Below are 19,173 nucleotides of genomic sequence, written 5' to 3'. Positions count from 1 at the left end.
GTGAACCTTTTTTTAGACACCACCAACTTTATGCCCCAATATTTATTGCCAGCTATGTCCGTTCACCAGCATTGACTATCCAGGTTTATGTGGCCAGCTGTCTCTTATCTGGTTAAGTGCACTATTCAGCATTAACCACCTAAGCGACACCGTAGAAAGGTAAGACTGTGTTTTATGTGGTCTGATTTGGCCATGTAGCATTCCCTCCTTCTCAACTTTTCCACAAAAAAAAAAAATTCTTAGGAAAGTTCTCTTTTAAGTGCTTTATTTCTCTTTCAAAATCAATCTGCAAGGCTCCTCTTTTAACTCAGGGTGAATATTAATAAAGCATTTATTTATTTTATTTATTTGTTGCATTTGTAACCCACATTTTCCCACCTATTTGCAGGCTCAATGTGGCTGTTAAAGTGTTTGACATCTGCTATTTTGTCCAACACCCTCCCTTCTGAAGCCTTTCCCCGGTAACAGGTCACAGCTTTGTTATCCTCTACCACCTGGCACTCCATCTGGAAAATGCCACTTGACAAACAGGCTTCACAGGATATGCAAATTAACCACTCAGAAGGCAAATCTTCTCTCAAGGGCTATACTTTAATTACCTGAAGGGGTATTCTTCTTGTACCAAGCACTTTAACAGCACTCTTGAACTGAGCCTTCCACTGGGTAACGTGTGGGTCAGTTATACAATACACAGTTATCTGGCTTCCCAGGATATGCAAATAAACCATTCTAAATGCAAATCCACTCCAATTAGCTTCTGCTAACCACTCTGTAGGGGGTTACTCTTCTTTCAACAATTCATTACACTTTCTTCAACTGAGCCCTCCACTGGGAGATGAGGGTCTCAGATAAAAACAGCCACCACCCGTTGGACAGGATTTTACTTCACCTCAACTTTACAATCCTGCCCTCCACCCCCAGCAGTTAATATTAGAGTCTTATTTCAAGGCACACAATGTTACCTCCACACTGTGACCAAATCAAAGTTCCTTATCCTCATTATTCTGGACTTCAGGTAAGTACCTTGTCTTTCTTTAGAGATCCTTTCCTTTGGTATCCAGTCATCAGTTACTTGGCATCCTTCATTCTTCTTGAAGGGCTCCTTCCCCCTTTTCCCTCTTCTTGGGAAAAGGGTTTTTTAAAGGGCTGCTTCCTACCAACCCTACCCTTCCAGGGCTCCTCCTATATTCTAGAAAAGGTATGCAACCTTATCCAGTGGGCTTGCCTTCTGAAGGGAACTATTTCCACCTTCTGCCACAAGCCCTCCCTTTTCAGCTTAGCACAAAGGTAACCTCTGCCCCTCCCCAGCAATAATTGAGACAGGGCTTCCCTTAGTGGCCTCTACAAAATAACACAAGGGCCTCCACCATTAGAATGCCGTCTAGTGGTTGCTACCCATCTAAACAGGCTTCTACTCCTGAGTACCCTTTAGTGGTTCCCTTCAGGTCATTCCAGCAGTCTTCCACCCTGAGAGTTTATCTCCCAGTAGTTGGTGTCCCTTCTCCCCCCAACAAAAGCAAAATGGCCAAGGGATACTGGGCTCTTGTGATAACTTTAGGAGAAATAAACATCCATTTTTCTGAAATGGGATTTGAACCTGAGACCCTGGTTATCAGCCAACTGCTCTAAACATTAGGCTACCCCTCTGCTCCGCATGGACATCTGTATGGCCATTTTATAGCATAGATGTTCTTGTGATGGCACCAAGATGTCCACATCCCTTGTTTGGACCTGTTCAAAATTTGGACTTGTTGATTTGTAAAATGGATGTTGATGCTGGACATCACCAGCACATAGAGATCCATTTCTCATGTATTTTAGAACAGGCTGTATCTTGGCAGCCTCTTCTCACATACATGAGAAATGGACTTCCATATTCTGAGATGCATGTCTTTTCTAAAATGCTGCTCTATTTTGCTAAAATGGATTTTCATGTTGCACAAAGCATTTTAGAACAGGCTCTATGTATGCAGATCCTTTTCTAAGATACTAACAAAACTTCAGATGTCATGATTTAGACGTCCTTTCTAAAATGCTGCTCTATCTCTTTTGTAAGATAATATCTCCAAATGGGTTAGTTTTTGTACATACCATAACAGAAATGAACTTTACTCCTAAGATAGGATATATTGAAGATGATTTCTGTTTCTCAGATTTACTGCTTGTGCTCTTCTCAGCACTTGCATTGTTCCAAAAAGCCACCTTCTGGAATTCATGAAGTGTAATATGTATAGGCAACATACCTAGATTTGTTTTAATGTTCTTTTTACAATAGAAGTCTGGACATCACAGCGATCAAGAATGGACAGTTGAACGGGTTTAATAAGATATGGGACAAGTATAAAAGTTGGAGAATACAAGCAGGAATTGACTTGGATGCCCCACAATTAGTGGTACCACTGATATGAAAACTATGATTATTCAAGGACCTTTTCTCGAGAGACCCGAATGATATAGAGACAATATAACTAGGAGAAACAGAGGGTTTGGGGGGGGGGGGGGGAAGGAGGAGGGGGGAAGGGAAGGGAGGGGAAATGAGGGAGGGGGAAGCATAATGAGAATGTTACATGTAAGAATTGGCAACTTTGTATGTTGAATTTGTACCAAAAATAAAGTTTTCAAAAAAAAAAAAAAAAGAAGAAGAAGTCTGGACATCCGGACCACCCGAGAATCTGGACCTTTTAAAATTGCCTGCCCAAGAATCCAGACCCCCCCCCCCCCTTTCAGCTTTTCCCCCTCCATTCTCAGCCCCGCGCTTGCTTCTCTCATGCCCCCAAGTCCCCCTACCTCGTGGCTTTGCATCCCCCCTTCCATCCCTCCCTTCATCCCTTTGCAGGACCCAGCATTTTTCCTCCAAATTCCAGCCCTGCCTGCTACTCTTTGTTACAGGTATCTTTCCTGAAGTCTTCGGTTCTACAGCATTGGCGGCAGCAAGCCTTTCCCCTCTGACCTGTCTTTTCTTCTGACAACAGGAAGCATCAGAAGGGCAGGACAGGTCAGAGGGGAAAGGACCACTGCATACCGGAGGCAGCCAGTGAATAAGGCTACCACTGGTGTTGCAGCACTGAAGACTTCAGAAAAGTACCTTTAACAAAGACAGGGTGGGGAAAGACACCTGACCGTGCGTGTGCGGGGGGGAAAGAAGAGGGAAGGAAGGGGATGTAGCCACGGGGGGGGGGGGGGGGGGAGGATCTGGGAGAGGGGCTGGCTGCGGCTGGCCCCTGGTTTACAAGTACTGCCTGAGAATCAGGAAAGTCCAAATATCCGGACTGACCGATCCTCATTTAGTCTGGATTTTTGGACTTCTGAAATCAGATTGGTGACACCTAAAACAAAACAAAACAAAAAAACAGGTGCAATTGCTGTATCCCTCTACAACATCTTCTTGCTTTCTGCATTTGCTGTTCTTATGTTTTTTTCTCCTATACTACAAAGATCGGTTTTCTTTGAACTTTTTATTGGTAGGAATTGGAATGTCCCAGTTGGTCACAATTTCTTCATTCTCTGAAGTTCTATCAAGGTTGTGATCTCAGTGTTTTTCAGGTATAGTGTGCTATGGTGTTTACACAGCTTCCAGTGGATAAGCTATTCTACCATACAGTGTCTTTTTGTATGCAGACCTTCTAACATAAGCATGTCATAACGAGCAGTAAGATATGTAACCGTTTACAGTGCAGTACTACAACATCTGTATTTGTCTGTTTTGGGTTTTTTTGTGTGTTTTTTTTTTTGGGGGGGGGGCTGTATTGGCTGTGGACCATCTTATCTGTAGTCCTTTTTTATACTATGCTGTCTTTCTGTGCATGAGCCTTAAAAGAAAAGGGCAGGCGTATACAGAAATGTGGTCTAGGAAGATCAGTGTTTCAAAATAAGAGGGTTTTTAAAATCAGCTCTGTGTTCCTTATTTTCATGTCTATTGGGGTTTTTTTGCTGAACTGGCAGGAGTATGATGTTTACAGCAGAGTTTGCTTCCTTTAGGAAACAGGGGCTGAATGAGTATCATGTTCCTACCTAAGGTTATAGTGTAAATGGTCCTTAGAGAGCAGTGCAAGGCAGTGTCTGTATCTACAGCCTCTGATGAATGTAAAATGGCAGCACAGTGAACTGACTGATCTCACAAGTTACTTATAATGTTCTTGTAAATTCTTGCAATTGAATTATAGAATGCCTAATGAGTCTGACAAGAAGATAATGCTTTGTCATTCCTGCACTCAGATTTAAAGACTTTATAACTATATAAACATGCACAAAGTCTCATTCTTTAATTTAGAATAAGAAAATATTTAGAAAGAAAAATTCCATCAATATGAGAAACTTTTGGAGGCAATAGTCAAACAGTTGAAATCAGTGTAAGTACTGCACCACAGCAACTTTTTATCAGCCAGGTTTGTACTGATAATCAAAGCTAAATTACATGCATAGTTTTGCTTTTATTACTGCAGGTGCAAAGTAGCCAAGATATTTAATTTTCAATTATTATTTATTGGGATTTATTAACCACCTTTATGAAAAGCTTTACTCAAGGTGGTGTTAAGCAGGAAACTTAAGTTTTGTTAACAGCGTAACAGTAGTAAAATGACCAAATAAGAGCTTAACTACAATCAATGATGTTAAACTTGGAGATAGCAAACTGAATCATAGTAATAGGACTAACATGACACAGTATTAGAAATATAAATATTTAACAGCATTGCAAAACAATCATATAACAGAAATATAATAAATGTCAGCAAATATAAATGATGCCATAATAGGCAGCATGGAAGAACATCCATGTAACTCAAGGTCCTTTTAACAAGCTGCGGGGAAAAAGGGCCTTGCGCTAGCACCAGGGACATTTTTCCCATGTACCAGGGCCCTTTTTACTGCAGCGGGTAAAACGCCCCTAGACAAACATGGCCACGTGAAAAGAGAACTCTTACCACGTGGCCATGCGGCGGGGAGCCCTTACTGCCACCCACTGAGGTGGCGATAAGGGCTCCTGCGGTAACCGGGCAGCATGCGGCGATGCCCAATTACCACTGGGTTGCTGCCATGCAAACCATTTTCATGGGTTTTCTTTTTCCCCCGGAAATGGCGCACGCTCAGGGCAGAACTACCACCGACGAACTATATGTCAAATTTTTATATGGTTGTAAAAATATTTAAATGCAAAGTGCTCAGTTCACGTCAGTCATTATAAAAGTGACAGGCTGAGTAGAGAACCATCATCGCACTCCTGGCGTTCTCAAAAACCCCATATACCGGTACACCTTATATTGTCGTTCAAAATCAAAACACGTGTGACTCAAGATTTCAAAGATGATGTAGAACAGAAGAAATAATATATGTAAATGTATATAATGAATAATACTCAAGCAATTGTGCAAGTAAATAAATCCACGTCTTATCTTCCGCCTGGACTGATATACTCATATCACCCCTCTCCTCAAGTCACTTGGTTTGATATAACAGCTGAAGTGGAGGGCGGCCACTCTAAACTCAAAAGTCCTGGATTTCAAGCGTGCTGACTTTAGTAAAATGGGGGAATACCTGAGGAAGGAGATGATGGGCTGGGAGGACGAACAGGAAGTGGAAGGGCAGTGGTCCAGGCTGAAAGAAGCAATAAATAGGGCCACAGACCTTTATGTAAGGAGAGTAAATAAAAGCAAGAGGAAAAGGAAACCGATATGGTTCTCCAAGCAAGTGGCTGAGAAAATAAAGGCTAAAGAGTTGGCGTTCCAGAAATATAGAAAATCTCAAGAAGAGGAACATGGGGAGGAATACCGGATGAAACTGAAAGAAGCCAAGAGAGAGGTACGTCTGGCGAAGGCGCAAGCGGAAGAACAAATGGCTAGAAATGTAAGGAGGGGCGACAAAAATTTCTTCAGGTATATTAGTGAAAGAAGAAGGACTAAAAAGGGAATTGTGAGACTAAAAGATACAGCGAACCGCTATGTAGATAATGATGAAGAAAAAGCCAATTTACTAAATAGATACTTTTGTTCGGTTTTCACTGAAGAAAATCCTGGAGAAGGACCGTGAGGGACTGGCAAAAGTACACCTGAGAATGGAATGGATATAGCACCGTTCACGGAAGAGAGTGTGTATCAACAACTTGGAAAGCTAAAGGTGGACAAAGCCATGGGACCGGACGGGATCCACCCCAGAATATTGAGGGAGCTCAGAGAGGTCCTGGCGGGTCCTCTTAAAGATTTGTTTAATAAATCCTTGGAGACTGGAGAGGTTCCGAGGGACTGGAGAACGGCAGAGGTGGTACCTCTTCACAAAAGTGGTGATAGGGAAGAAGCTGGAAACTACAGGCTGGTAAGCCTCACTTCGGTTATTGGAAAAGTAATGGAAGCCATGCTGAAGGAAAGGATAGTGAATTTCCTAGAAGCCAACAAGCTGCAAGATCCGAGACAACATGGTTTTACCAGAGGGAAATTGTGCCAAACGAATCTCATTGAATTCTTTGATTGGGTAACTGGAGAATTGAATCATCGACGTGCTATAGACGTAATCTACTTAGATTTTAGCAAAGCTTTTGACACGGTTCCTCACAGGAGGCTCTTAAATAAACTAGATGGGCTGAAGATAGGTCCTGAAGTGGTGAACTGGATTAGGAAGTGGTTGACGGACAGACGACAGAGGGTGGTGGTAAATGGAGTTCGCTCGGAGAAGGGAAAGGTGAGTAGCGGAGTGCCTCAGGGATCGGTGCTGGGGCCGATTCTGTTCAATATATTTGTGAGTGACATTGCTGAAGGGTTAGAAGGTAAAGTTTGCCTATTTGCGGATGATACTAAGATTTGCAACAGAGTGGACGCCCGGAAGGGAGTGGAAAGCATGAAAAGGGATCTGAGGAAGCTAGAAGAATGGTCTGAGGTTTGGCAATTAAAATTCAATGCGAAGAAATGCAAAGTGATGCATTTAGGGAGTAGAAACCCACGAGAGACGTATGTGTTAGGCGGGGAGAGTCTGATAGGTACTGAGGGGGAGAGGGATCTTGGGGTGATAGTATCCGAGGATCTGAAGGCGATGAAACACTGTGACAGGGCGGTGGCCGTAGCGAGAAGGTTGCTAGGCTGTATAGAGAGAGGTGTGATCAGCAGAAGAAAGGAAGTGTTGATGCCCCAGTACAAGTCGTTGGTGAGGCCCCACCTGGAGTATTGTGTTCAGTTTTGGAGGCCGTACCTTGCGAAGGATGTTAAAAAAATGGAAGCGGTGCAAAGAAAAGCTACGAGAATGGTATGGGATTTGCGTTCCAAGACGTATGACCAAAGACTTGCTGACCTGAACATGTATACCCTGGAGGAAAGGAGGAACAGGGGTGATATGATACAGACGTTCAAATACTTGAAAGGTATTAATCCGCAAAAAAATCTTTTCCGGAGATGGGAAGGCGGTAGAACGAGAGGACATGAAATGAGATTGAAGGGGGGGCAGACTCAAAAAAGATGTCAGGAAGTATTTTTTCACGGAGAGGGTGGTGGATGCTTGGAATGCCCTCCCGCGGGAGGTGGTGGAGATGAAAACGGTAACGGAATTCAAACGTGCGTGGGATATGCATAAAGGAATCCTGTGCAGCAGGAATGGATCCTCAGAAGCTTAGCTGAAATTGGGTGGCAGAGCAGGTGGGGGGAAGAGGGGTTGGTGGTTGGGAGGCTAGGATAGGGGAGGGCATACGGTCTGTACCAGAGCCGGTGATGGGAGACGGGACTGGTGGTTGGGAGGCGGGAAATACTGCTGGGCAGACTTATACGGTCTGTGCCCTGAAAAGACAGGTACAAATTCAAGATATGAGTTTATCTTGGGCAAACTAGATGGACCATGCAGGTCTTTTTCTGCCGTCATCTACTATGTTATATGTTACTATACTATGTTACTTCACTGGCTTCCCATCAGGTACCGCATACAGTTCAAGCTTCTCCTACTAACCCACAAATGCACTCGATCTGCAGCTCCTCCTTACCTCTCTACCCTCATCTCCCCTTACGTTCCTACCCGTAACCTCCGCTCTCAAGACAAATCCCTCCTCTCAGTACCCTTCTCCACCACCGCCAACTCCAGGCTCCGCCCTTTCTGCCTCGCCTCACCCCACCCCATGCTTGGAATAAACTCCCTGAGCCCATACGCCAGGCCCCCTCCTTGCCCATCTTCAAATCCTTGCTCAAAGCCCACCTCTTCAATGTCGCCTTCGGCACCTAACCACTACACCTCTATTCAGGAAATCTTGACTGCCCCAACTTGACATTTCGTCCTTTAGATTGTAAACTCCTTCGAGCAGGGACTGTCCTTCTTTGTTAAACTGTACAGCGCTGCGTAACCCTAGTAGTGCTCTAGAAATGTTAAGTAGTTGTAGTAGTAATAATACTCAAGCAATTATGCAAGTAAATAAATCCTAATATCCCATCGTTTCAAAATTATGAATACCCCATTACAATTTTGTCTAGAACATTATATCTTGTCTAGAACATTATATCATGTTTACATAATTCATTATCCACATTATACAAAGTCCATCCTGCAGTGATCTTTCAATTAACACTATATCAGTACTTATCTGTTTGATATTAAAACGTAGCTGAGGACGCTGGTGAGTGCAAGCCTGGGACTAAACTCAGTCCAGATAGTGCTCCCCCAAATTCATGATGAATAAATGAAAGAAAAAATGAGAAAAATATCTCGATTAAACATAACATATATACATGCTGGGACTGTTTAATGTGTTTTGGTTTTGGACGACAACATAAGCTGTACCGGTATACAGGGTTTTTGAGAACGCTAGGAGTGCGATGATGGTTCTCTATTCAGCCAGCCACTTTTATAATGACTGACGTGTGAACTTAGCACTTTGCATTTAAATTTAGATTTAAATATTTTTACAAGCATATAAAAATGTCATATATAGTTCTTTGTCATGGTTTATATACCTTAATAAAATAAATAAGAAGATAAGGGGGGAGGGCTCTTACTAAGCTGTTTCCCCACTCACTGAGGCCACTTTTAACACAGCTGTAAAATGGCCGTATTTTCTATTTCCACAGTTAATGACCATGTGCTAATTTTCTAATTAGCTTGTGGCCATTAGCGTGGGAGCACTTACCGACACCTACTTTGTAAGCGGTAAGGGCTCCTGCGCTAACCAGGCACTAATTGGTTAGCACGCAGCGATGTAGCTGCGCTAACCAATTAGCACTAGACACGCCTATTCTCCACCCCTACAAACATCCCAGCGCTATAAAATAAAAAGTGTTTTTTTAGCACACGGAAAGTACACAGATCCTAAAACTACCGTGGGCTCCTGTGGTGAGCATGCGTTACTGCTCACCCCAGCTCACCGCAGCTTAGTAAAAGGGGCCCCAAGATAAGCCATGCTGAGTCATACCCGCACTCCTGTTAAGCAGTAATTTTATAAGTGATAACATACTTAAAGGGAGGGCTTATAAAGGTGCCCCAGTGTATGTGTGCATAGAAGTGGATGCTCGAACTCAAACTTAATTCTCAGAGAAATGCTTTCTTTATTCCTTCTCAGTTGTCTGCTTTTTGGCTACCAGGAGATTAAGTGCTGGAGACATAGTAGAATCCTCTATTGTAGTTACTTCTTCATTGACTTATATTTAGTTAAGGTTCAGCCGGGTGTTAATAGGTGAATGCTTATTTTTTTCCTTAGGTTGTAATTTCATTCTTTTGTTCCCTAGAGTTAAACCTTGGCTTCCCCATAATCGTGGATTATAAGAGGCAATAGAGATTTGTTTCCTAAGTAGGGTTTTCTGTTTCTTTAGTCTTATGTCTCATATTAGCTCTGTTTCTATACAAGTGTTGTGCTTGACTTATTTTGTTTAAAAGTGCGTACATATAAAAAAATAGGAAGTGGATGCTTGGAAAACATACAAAGTAGTTCTATAATAAGGTATCTAAGGCTGGGTAGAGGGCAGGAGCTTGTTATTACTAGCACTGCATGTCATTTCTAGACATGGGCAGTGCTGTATCTTCCTTTGAGGAATACTAGCTTAACTGGGTATGTATGTGCTTAACAATTAGACGTGACCACTTAAATGCTAGCCGTAGTGATGGGTGTAAGGGTTGGCGCCTAACTGCTGCAGATAACTTAATGCATGTAAGTTTCAGCTCTTCCCATGCATACATCCCCTAGCAGTTACGTAACTTACATGGGTATTTACAGAATAGCATTTAGGTGTACTTATGGCAGTTAAACATGCATGAAATATCCAGTGTACCTGAATGTAACTCACCTTGAGCTACTATGGAAAAGGTGTGGGCAAAATCTAAATAAATAAATGTACCTACACACTTGGAAATGCCATAATGGGTGTGTTAATGTTAGTGCCTTTGTTATAAAATTACCCCATACCCCTAAATTCTATATATCACACCTTAATTTCCAAGCATATTCTACAACATTAGCATATTCTACAACAGTTCGCATAACTTAATTTGTTAAGTAGCTGATCAGCACTGTGAAATGGATGTTAACAAGCAATTATCAGCACTAATTGGCATAAGATTTACATACACAGCTCACTAAGGGGGGATTCTATATATGGCACATAAAAAATCCGGGCAGAAAACATTTCTGCCTAAGCCTATTCTATAAACTGTGCCTAGATTTAGGTGCTGTGTATAGAGTACACTTAGGCAGAAATCGTAGCACCTAAATCTGTGCACCTCCATTTACATCAACAAAAACATGGTGTAAATCCTTCCATGTAGATTTAGGTGCAGAGGGCCATATTCTATAACAGCATGCATAAATTTTGGAACGCCCGTGAAATGCTCATCCCCCATAACCATGACCCCTTTTGCCTGTGCGCATTAGAAGTTAGGCACACTGCGTTACAGAATACACTTAGCGAATTGTGCACATAAATTCTAATTAGTGTTGATTAGTGCTCATTATTGCTTGTTAAGTGCTGTTATCAATGCTAATTAACTTAAGCCAATTAAGTTACGTTCACCGTTATAGAATACACTTGGATTTTGGCACGGAACTCTAGGCATACTATATAGAGTCTGGGGGGGTAAATGTATTCTGTAACGTGGTGTGTATAAATTCTAAGTCGCATAGTTGAAAAGGGGGTGTGGTTATGGGCGTGAAATGGGTGGATTGTGGACTTTTCTACAATATGTGCACATTGTTATAGAATACACCCACTCCACACCTAATTTATGCATCAGGATTTACGCCAAGTAAAACATGGCCTAAATGGATGGAACCAAATTTGGTTGCGTGGAGACGCACTCAATGTATTCTGTATACTGTGTCGAAATTTAAGCCTATTCTTTAAAATTTAGAGAATACACCTAGACTTATTTTTTTACCGTGCAGATTTTTCAGGTGCTGTGTATAGAATCTAGCCCATAGTGCCTAATTTTATGTGGTCGGAGAATAATTTTGTAAACTTTTTTTCTGTGAGTAAGGCCCAGTTTACATTCAGAAAAGGCATTTTATAAAATTACACACAGCTGTATATGTGCATATAAATATATGAGTCAAGCAGAAACAAAGCCAATGTTTTGATTTCACCCCCCCCTCCCCCGAGCTGCTGTTGGTTTGGCTCCCACCTCCACCACCACCTCCTGGAACCACTGCCACAAAAACCCACCACCATCCTACTTCCACTGCTGCTTGGAACAGGAAGAAACATAAGAATAACCATATTAGGTCAGACCGATGGTCCATCTAGCCCTTGTCCTGCTTCTAAGTGGCCAATCCAGGTCACAAATACCGGGCAGAATCCCATGAGACTTGCACTTGAGTTACTTCCTGCAACACATGGCTTAAATCTGTAGAGCCAAGCCTTGTTTGCAGATAGGCTGTTGCAAACTTCAAGTTTATATTCAGTTCTTGATACACTGTCCATCATATAAACATCTAAGGGGGTTTACATATATTTAAAACATAAACAGTAAAAAGAAAGCTATAAAGGCACTGGTTGCTTTTACTGGTCTGTTACACTTACCTTGTTGTGCTAGCCACAGTGCCAACAAGATTACACATTCGTAAACACACACCACATGTTGGCAGAGTTGTGATGGTATGCTTATTTTATGAAATATACAAGTACACATGTAAAGTACATGTAAATATGTACATCTGCCTCGGAGCAGGTTGTCACAAATGTGTTATTGAGATTGTATCTGAGAGTCTATTTTGTAAAAGCAGATAGATGCCTATGTTGCCATTATAAAATAAGTTTGGGGAAGGGGTGGTTCGTTGGTTGGGGAGAGAGAGAAAGCTTTTGCTGTAAGTTTGTAACATGCTTTAGACTTGTTAGTGAGGTGTGTTATCAAGTCATGGAAATTAATCAGTAGGCATCTCTTTTTGAATTTTTCACTTAGACATCGTGTTATAAAATTAGGCACTAAAAACACAGTTCTTTAACGGGACAAGTGTTGTTACATGCACTTTTTGTGTGTCCGTGTGCCACACACTATTCTATAAGAGAGTGCATATGTGCCTATACACATGGGTGGAACACAGGAGGGGCACCTACGTGCATCCAACTTAATGCACCCAACATATAGAAGACTGTGAATTATATGCATTCATGGATAGCTGCCGATGACCTGGTAAATGGTTACACCCAGGTTTAGACGTGCCAGTGAGGGTTTGCACTAGACCGAATTAGGACACCCAGATGCCATTATACGCAGCATTGGGGTGCCTAAATGGAAGTGCCCTGTTATAGAATCGGTCCCTAAATGGGTAGGCACTCCCAGGGGAAAAGAATAGGTGTGGGGGTGAGATTGGCACCTATATGACTATTCTATAAAATCCACATATATGTGACAATTTCTGTTGGCACATACACGCACAGGCTTCCACCTGCCAGGCCCCATACATGAATGAGCCTGACCTGCCTGCTTCCATTGGAACCAACAGTAGAGACTGTAAGTAGGATCCAACCAGTGACTGGGCAGTGGGGGCAGAGGACTGGAAGACAGCTCTAGTCACACAAAAGAGAGACGGTGGTCTTGTGGAAGTTTCTGCATCTGATGAGAAGCAAATGATAAATGAACCCCCCTCCAAAAATGCTCCAATTTGTTTCTATGAGAGAAGCATTCCAACAGTTTGGATTATACTGTTGCAATATACTGTACATTCACTGATTATAACAGATCATCACGATCATACCTAAACTTACATTATCCAAATTGCAAAGGACTTAAATACAAAACAATTTACGCATCCAGCTTCTCCTACGTAAGCACACAACTATGGAATGGACTCCCAAAAGCTGTAAAAACAATCCATGACCATCTAAACTTCAGAAAATCACTAAAAACCAACCTCTTCAAAAAGGCTTACCCCACCGATCCAACGTAAATCCCCACACCCAACAACACAGCACAACCAATGATTGTACACAATCTTCATTCCCTTCGACCTTCACGGTGCCTGACACACACCTACCTCAATCGACCACAATTCAACCTTGTATTTGTTATCAACCAACTGGCGAACGCCTTTACGGTACCATGTAAGCCACATTGAGCCTGCAAATAGGTGGGAAAATGTGGGGTGCAAATGTAACAAATAAATAGTGATTAAGGAGTTGCACATTTCAAACTGCTTTCCCCTCTCCTCTCTCCTGTTCACAGATACAAAGAAAGCCCATACACGCCCCACCCCCCTTCCCATAGGTGCTTAGCCTCCCCAGCCCCAACCACTACCTTCCTCTCCCTGTGACCGCTTGCTCTCCTTGAAAGGCAACAATAAATCACAACCTTCCGCTCCATATGTTCCACCCGCTCACTCGCTCGCTCTGCCTGCCAGCCGTGGGCTCTTCAACGTCGTATCTGCAAACAATGTGAAACCCCGCGGGACCATAGCTCTCTAAGCGCCAGTCGCAGCAGCTCTTGATCCCGCCCTCCAATACAGGAAGTTACATCATAGGGGGGTGCGTGCAACCTACTGAGCCGCTAGTGGTGCACGGAGAGCTATGGTCCCGCGGTTTTTCATTATTTGGAACTACGAAGTTTGAGTCAGCAGCCAGCAGGTAGAGTGAGCAAGTGAGGAAACGGCTGGGATGCATGGAGGGGAAGGTATTTCTTGTTGAGTAGTAGTCCAGCAGAGCTGCCGGTGAAGGACTGAATATTGGAGGGGGGTAATGGTGCTGGTTGATATTGGGAGGGACAGGGGACACAGAGAAAGATGAGGTTTTGCTGGATGGTAGGGTAAGGGGAAATGAAATGAGATAGTACTTGATAGAGGGTTGGAGGAAAGAGACTGGACGATGGTGGGAGGGGAAAGAGACAGGGGTGATGCTGGATTTTGAAGGGAGGAGAGAGATGAGGCAATATTTTTGGGGAAGATAATTCTCTTGACTGTATTTAGCTTGCATGTTACAATTATTAACAGAGCTATGGGGGGGGGGGGGGAGAGGGACAAGGGCAGAGGGACATAGTGAAGGGGTCCTTCCTTGCTATGTTCAGAACTGCTGACACAGATGTTGCCACCCCAAGGATTGAAACTTGCCATGCCACATTCTATCCCATTCCCACCCTGCCATAGCCCCACCCCACCCCACTCCGCCCTAGCCTCCTCAAACATCTGAGTCACTGACCGCCTATGCCCCTTCCCCACCTCTGTTACCCACATTTAGTTACAAAGAAGTTGGAAAGTCAAAGAATTCCATGAGCCATGACTTGCATGCTTTCCCCACTTATTAAAGGAAAACATCACTACAGTGTTAACACTTTCTGGTAATTACAGATCTTTTAATTAGGGATTTACCTTTCTGATTGGATGAGAGTGTCATGTTACAATGTAGTGTAACTAGAGTCTAGTTCAGTTGTGAAGTATTTTTTTTCCAGACCAATTACAATGTAAGTACGGTACTGAAGCTGCCGGTTTCATTCAGTAATACCCATTCATATAAGCACAGCAGACCAAACAGAATCCAGATGCTCAGATAGTAATCCAAGAAGGAAGAGTCCATTGAATTAAAAACATGTTCTAGGAGCAATGCCAACTTGCTACCATAACATTCTTGAACAAATTTCCATTAAAGCTTCCCTGTAGTCTAATAGGTGCCCACAGAGGGTACTAGAATGCTTTGACCTAGTATTTTTCAGATGCGTTTAAAGCTAGACCCCTGCTCCTTTGAAGAGTTTCGTTACAAACTACTGTGCACAAAGGTTGTAGTTATATTTAAAGCACTTTTCCTTTAAATGCTAAAATGCAGCTAATGAGACCCTGTGCTGAAATAACCCGAATTATTGATAACTTCCCCCCTTACTTACTTAGGGCATTTTTACTAAGGTGTGCTCACGTTTTTAGCACATGCTAAAATTGTGGGTACGCTAAACGTTAGAGACGCCCATAGGAATGCATTGGCGTCTCTAATGTTTAGCTTGCCTACAATTTTAGCGCACACCAAAAATGTGAGCGCGCCTTGGTAAAAAGAGCCCCCTTACTTACTTAGGGGGTCTTTTACTAAAGCTTAACTCAAGTTATCTGTAGCAGTGGCGTAGCAAGGGCAGGGCGGTGGGGGCGGTCCACCCCGGGTGCATGCTGCTGGAGGGTGCAGAGAGCAGCCGTGCGCCTGTCGGCTCCGCTGGTTCCCTGCTCTCTCTGCCCCGGAACAGGTTACTTCCTGTTCCTGGGCAGAGGGAGTAGGGAGCCAGTGAAGCCAACAGGTGCGCGGCTGCTCTCTGCACCCTCCAGCAGCCAAGAATGCACCCGGGGGGGGGGGGTTGATGCGCCAGGGATGGGGGTGTCATTGCACTGGGGGGGGGGGGCTTGATGCGCCAGGGAGGGTGTCATGCTGCACCCTGGGGGGATGGATGCCGCTGCACCCGGGGGGGGGGGGGGGTGCGCAGCAGCGATCCGCCCCGGGTGGCAGCCGACCTAGGATTGCCACTGATCTGTAGCAGGGCCCACAGGCATAAAATGGGCCCTGCTGCAGATAACTCGAGGTAAACTTTAGTAAAAGACCCCCTTACTTACTTACTTATTCATTCAGTCAGTCAGTCATTCATTCATGTTTGTATCCCACAATTATCCAAAAACGAGTTTTGGTTCAATGTGGCTTACATTTAACAGTTGTTAGAGATTGTATTGATTCAATTACATTTACAAGGTTATATGATGCTGTGTTTTACTGTGGTTGGCAAGATAACCACTAGTGCATATGGCATAGTCATTGGGTTTCTTGAGAAGATATGTTTTAGTTCATTTCTTAAATGAAAAGATGTGTTACGGTTAGAGGTTGTGTTGCGTATTACTTCTCTGATCTAATAATCTCCACCTCTGTATGCATAGTATTCACCCCTGCACCTGGGGAGAGTGTAGCTAATTTTCAGATAGCCTATGAATCCTGATCAATGGCTATTTAAAAAAAAAAAAAGTTCCAGCAAAGTTTCCTGTAAACATTGCTGAGTGAATTATTCCTACAAATGCAAAATATAGAAGTTGAGTAAAAGTTTGATGGCACATACTATGCATGTTGAAAGCTCATGGGGGCTGGAACATTTTAGAATAATTCTTTTTTTGGTCCAGTAAGTTTCATACAATCTATAAAGAATCCAGTTTTCTCCCAGGATCCGTGCAGCCACTAGAACCCTCAACTATTTTTAAGAACAAATGCACTAATCCTCCTTTTGGCTTTATTCCAGACTTCAAAAGAGGACCTGTTACAGGCTGATTTTGAAGGGGCCTTGAAATTTTTCCGAGTTCAGCTGCCCAAGAGATACAGAGCAGAAGAGAATGCCAGAAAACTAATGGAACAGGCCTGCAATATTAAGGTAAAGGAATATGTGTTTACTTCTCATTCTTAAATCATAGGAAAGTTATATTTTGATATGACCGAAAAGGATTTTTAAACTAACTGTCTACAAATGTGTTGCTGTTACAGGATTTCATTGCTCTAAAAAAGGCACTAAAAGGTCTTCTCTTTGTAAGGCCCAAATTTTGTCGTGTAGGTGATTTTATAATTGGTCAATGAAATGTGCTTATAAAGTGCTTTGACTGTGGCAGCAATTGGAAATGCAGTGGGGTTAATACCTTCTGTCCAACAGGAACTTTAGGGGGTCTTTTACTAAAGCTTAGCTTGAGTTATTTGCAGCAGGGCCCATTTTATTCCTATGGGCTCTGCTACAGATAACTCGAGCTAAGCTTTAGTAAAAGACCCCCCCCCCCCTTAATTTGTGGTGCACAAATGGAAATTCAGTAACAACAAAGGAATTTTTGTGTTCAGAACAACAGATACACCAGAGCATGGGTCTGAAGTCTAATGAGCATTATTCAGATAGGTAGAAGTGGAATATGATTCTGATATTGAAACTTGTTTGATTATTCGAGTTGTAATTGAAGAAAGTTTTTAAAGATGGTTATTTGGTATCCTTTATGTGCCTTTTTGGATATATACTCAGTATTACCACACCCGGTTCCCAGCATAAAGTTCTTATAGCATGACAGTTTGTTTGTTTCAAAAATGCTTTTTCGTCTTTTAGTGAACTCAGTTGTGCACATTGCCAACCATGTTTTATGGCAATGGATAAAGCACATACCTCTTCATCGGCTCACTTTTAAATTAGTGTTTGCTACAGCCTGATTATTATATTTTAAATAACTTGCTTTTATATATTTCTATATAAGCTTTTATTATATCAAATACTCATCTTTATTAGATGTGTCTGGTCAGGGGATTGTTGTTATTGCCTGACATGCATGTTTCGCCCTTATCCAGGGCTGTCTCAAGGACTGACCCCCCTTGCCGTCTTTAGCCGTCTTCAGCCTGGTTAAGGGCGAAATGTGCATGTCGGGCAATAACAACAATCCCCTGACCAGACACATCTAATAAAGATGAGTATTTGATATAATAAAAGCTTATATAGAAATATATAAAAGCAAGTTATTTAAAATATAATAATCAGGCTGTAGCAAACACTAATTTAAAAGTGAGCCGATGAAGAGGTATGTGCTTTATCCATTGCCATAAAACATGGTTGGCAATGTGCACAACTGAGGTCACTACGAAGATGAAAAAGCATTTTTGAAACAAATAAATGAACTGTCATGCTATAAGAACTTTATGCTGGGAACCGGGTGTGGTAATACTGAGTGAAATCTAGAGGTTCCAGAAATAAATACATCAAGAGAAAGCCAGAGAGATTGGTTTTTGGATATATATGCATGCTTCTTTTAAATTGGCCATTTCTTCTCTATTTTCATAGGCACAGCATAGATCAGCCTTTGCAAATGAATTTTATCTATGTTGCACATGGCTTTCGTGGTGCCATAAAATGTTTTTCTGTAGTGTGGGAGTCCAAAATTTCCGTCTTACTGCTTTTAAAGGTCCCCACTTTTTTGCTGGTAGAACTGATACCCAAATCAGTTAGTCCTGTGCATCCTTATTTGGCAGTCTGAACACTACCACTAGAACCGCGAGGTGCCATTTTTGCATGGGCAGCTGTGGGGTAGAAGCCATTGGGAGTCGCTCCTGCCCCATTGCCTCCTCCCACTAGACCCTTTGGGATGATTCAGGGTTCTGAGGAGGTGGGAGAACCAGGACAACCTTATGATAATTTTAAAGGGTGGGGTTTCTTCAGAAAGGGGGGACTTCAGTTTTCTATACCCCTGCATTGGGGGTAGAGTCTGAGAGGAGCCTCCTTGTCGGTCTCTTTAAATCTGGCCACTGCTGACAAATGAAAAGTCTTTTTTTTGCAGCAGCTCAGGAAAAAAAATAACTACACCTCCAGAAGTATGGTTATTTTGTTTTTATTTAAAAAAGGGCATGTGACTTTTTTTTTTTTTTTTTTTGCAGTTTTTGCTATTAATAAGCTATTTGCATGATTCTGCATCACAGCAGTTCATTAATGTCAAATTAAATAAACTTTTATGGGAAACAGACTTTGCATGAACGTTTACTCTCCAAAGCATACCTTTTCAAAATGACTTCACAAAATTGGGCTTCCCTCGAAAAATAGCACCAAACGCCTAACATTTGGTGTGTTTGCATATTTCTAGGGATTTGGTGTTTTGTACATCTTTTCACATGAAGCAGACTTCCATGATGTCACTTCACACGTTAGCAGATGAGACCCATAGCCTTTTTTTTAATTATTTAAGATGCGATAAAAGAAAAATAAGTCATTTTATATGAGCTTAAAGTGAAAGAAGCATTTTAATCAGTTTTTTGTCCATATTGAATACTTCTTCAATGT

The 19,173-nt window shown here is 42.4% G+C and overlaps 1 protein-coding gene across 5 annotated transcripts in view; it reads left to right on the top strand.

The window, feature by feature from the left end:
- Positions 1 to 19,173, top strand: part of RABGAP1L (RAB GTPase activating protein 1 like) — an 803,631-nt gene that overhangs the window by 604,373 nt on the left and 180,085 nt on the right. For all 5 annotated transcript variants that reach the window (XM_030206422.1, XM_030206421.1, XM_030206423.1 and 2 more), the window contains one exon: positions 16,624 to 16,752. In XM_030206422.1, coding sequence (XP_030062282.1) covers positions 16,624 to 16,752 — 129 coding nt within the window. The remainder of the gene's footprint in view (positions 1 to 16,623; positions 16,753 to 19,173) is intronic.

Source organism: Microcaecilia unicolor, chromosome 6, assembly GCF_901765095.1.
Source record: "Microcaecilia unicolor chromosome 6, aMicUni1.1, whole genome shotgun sequence".
NCBI classification, from domain to species: domain Eukaryota; kingdom Metazoa; phylum Chordata; class Amphibia; order Gymnophiona; family Siphonopidae; genus Microcaecilia; species Microcaecilia unicolor.
Note: the sequence above shows the minus strand (reverse complement) of the source record. Positions and strands in the feature narration are given on the sequence as shown.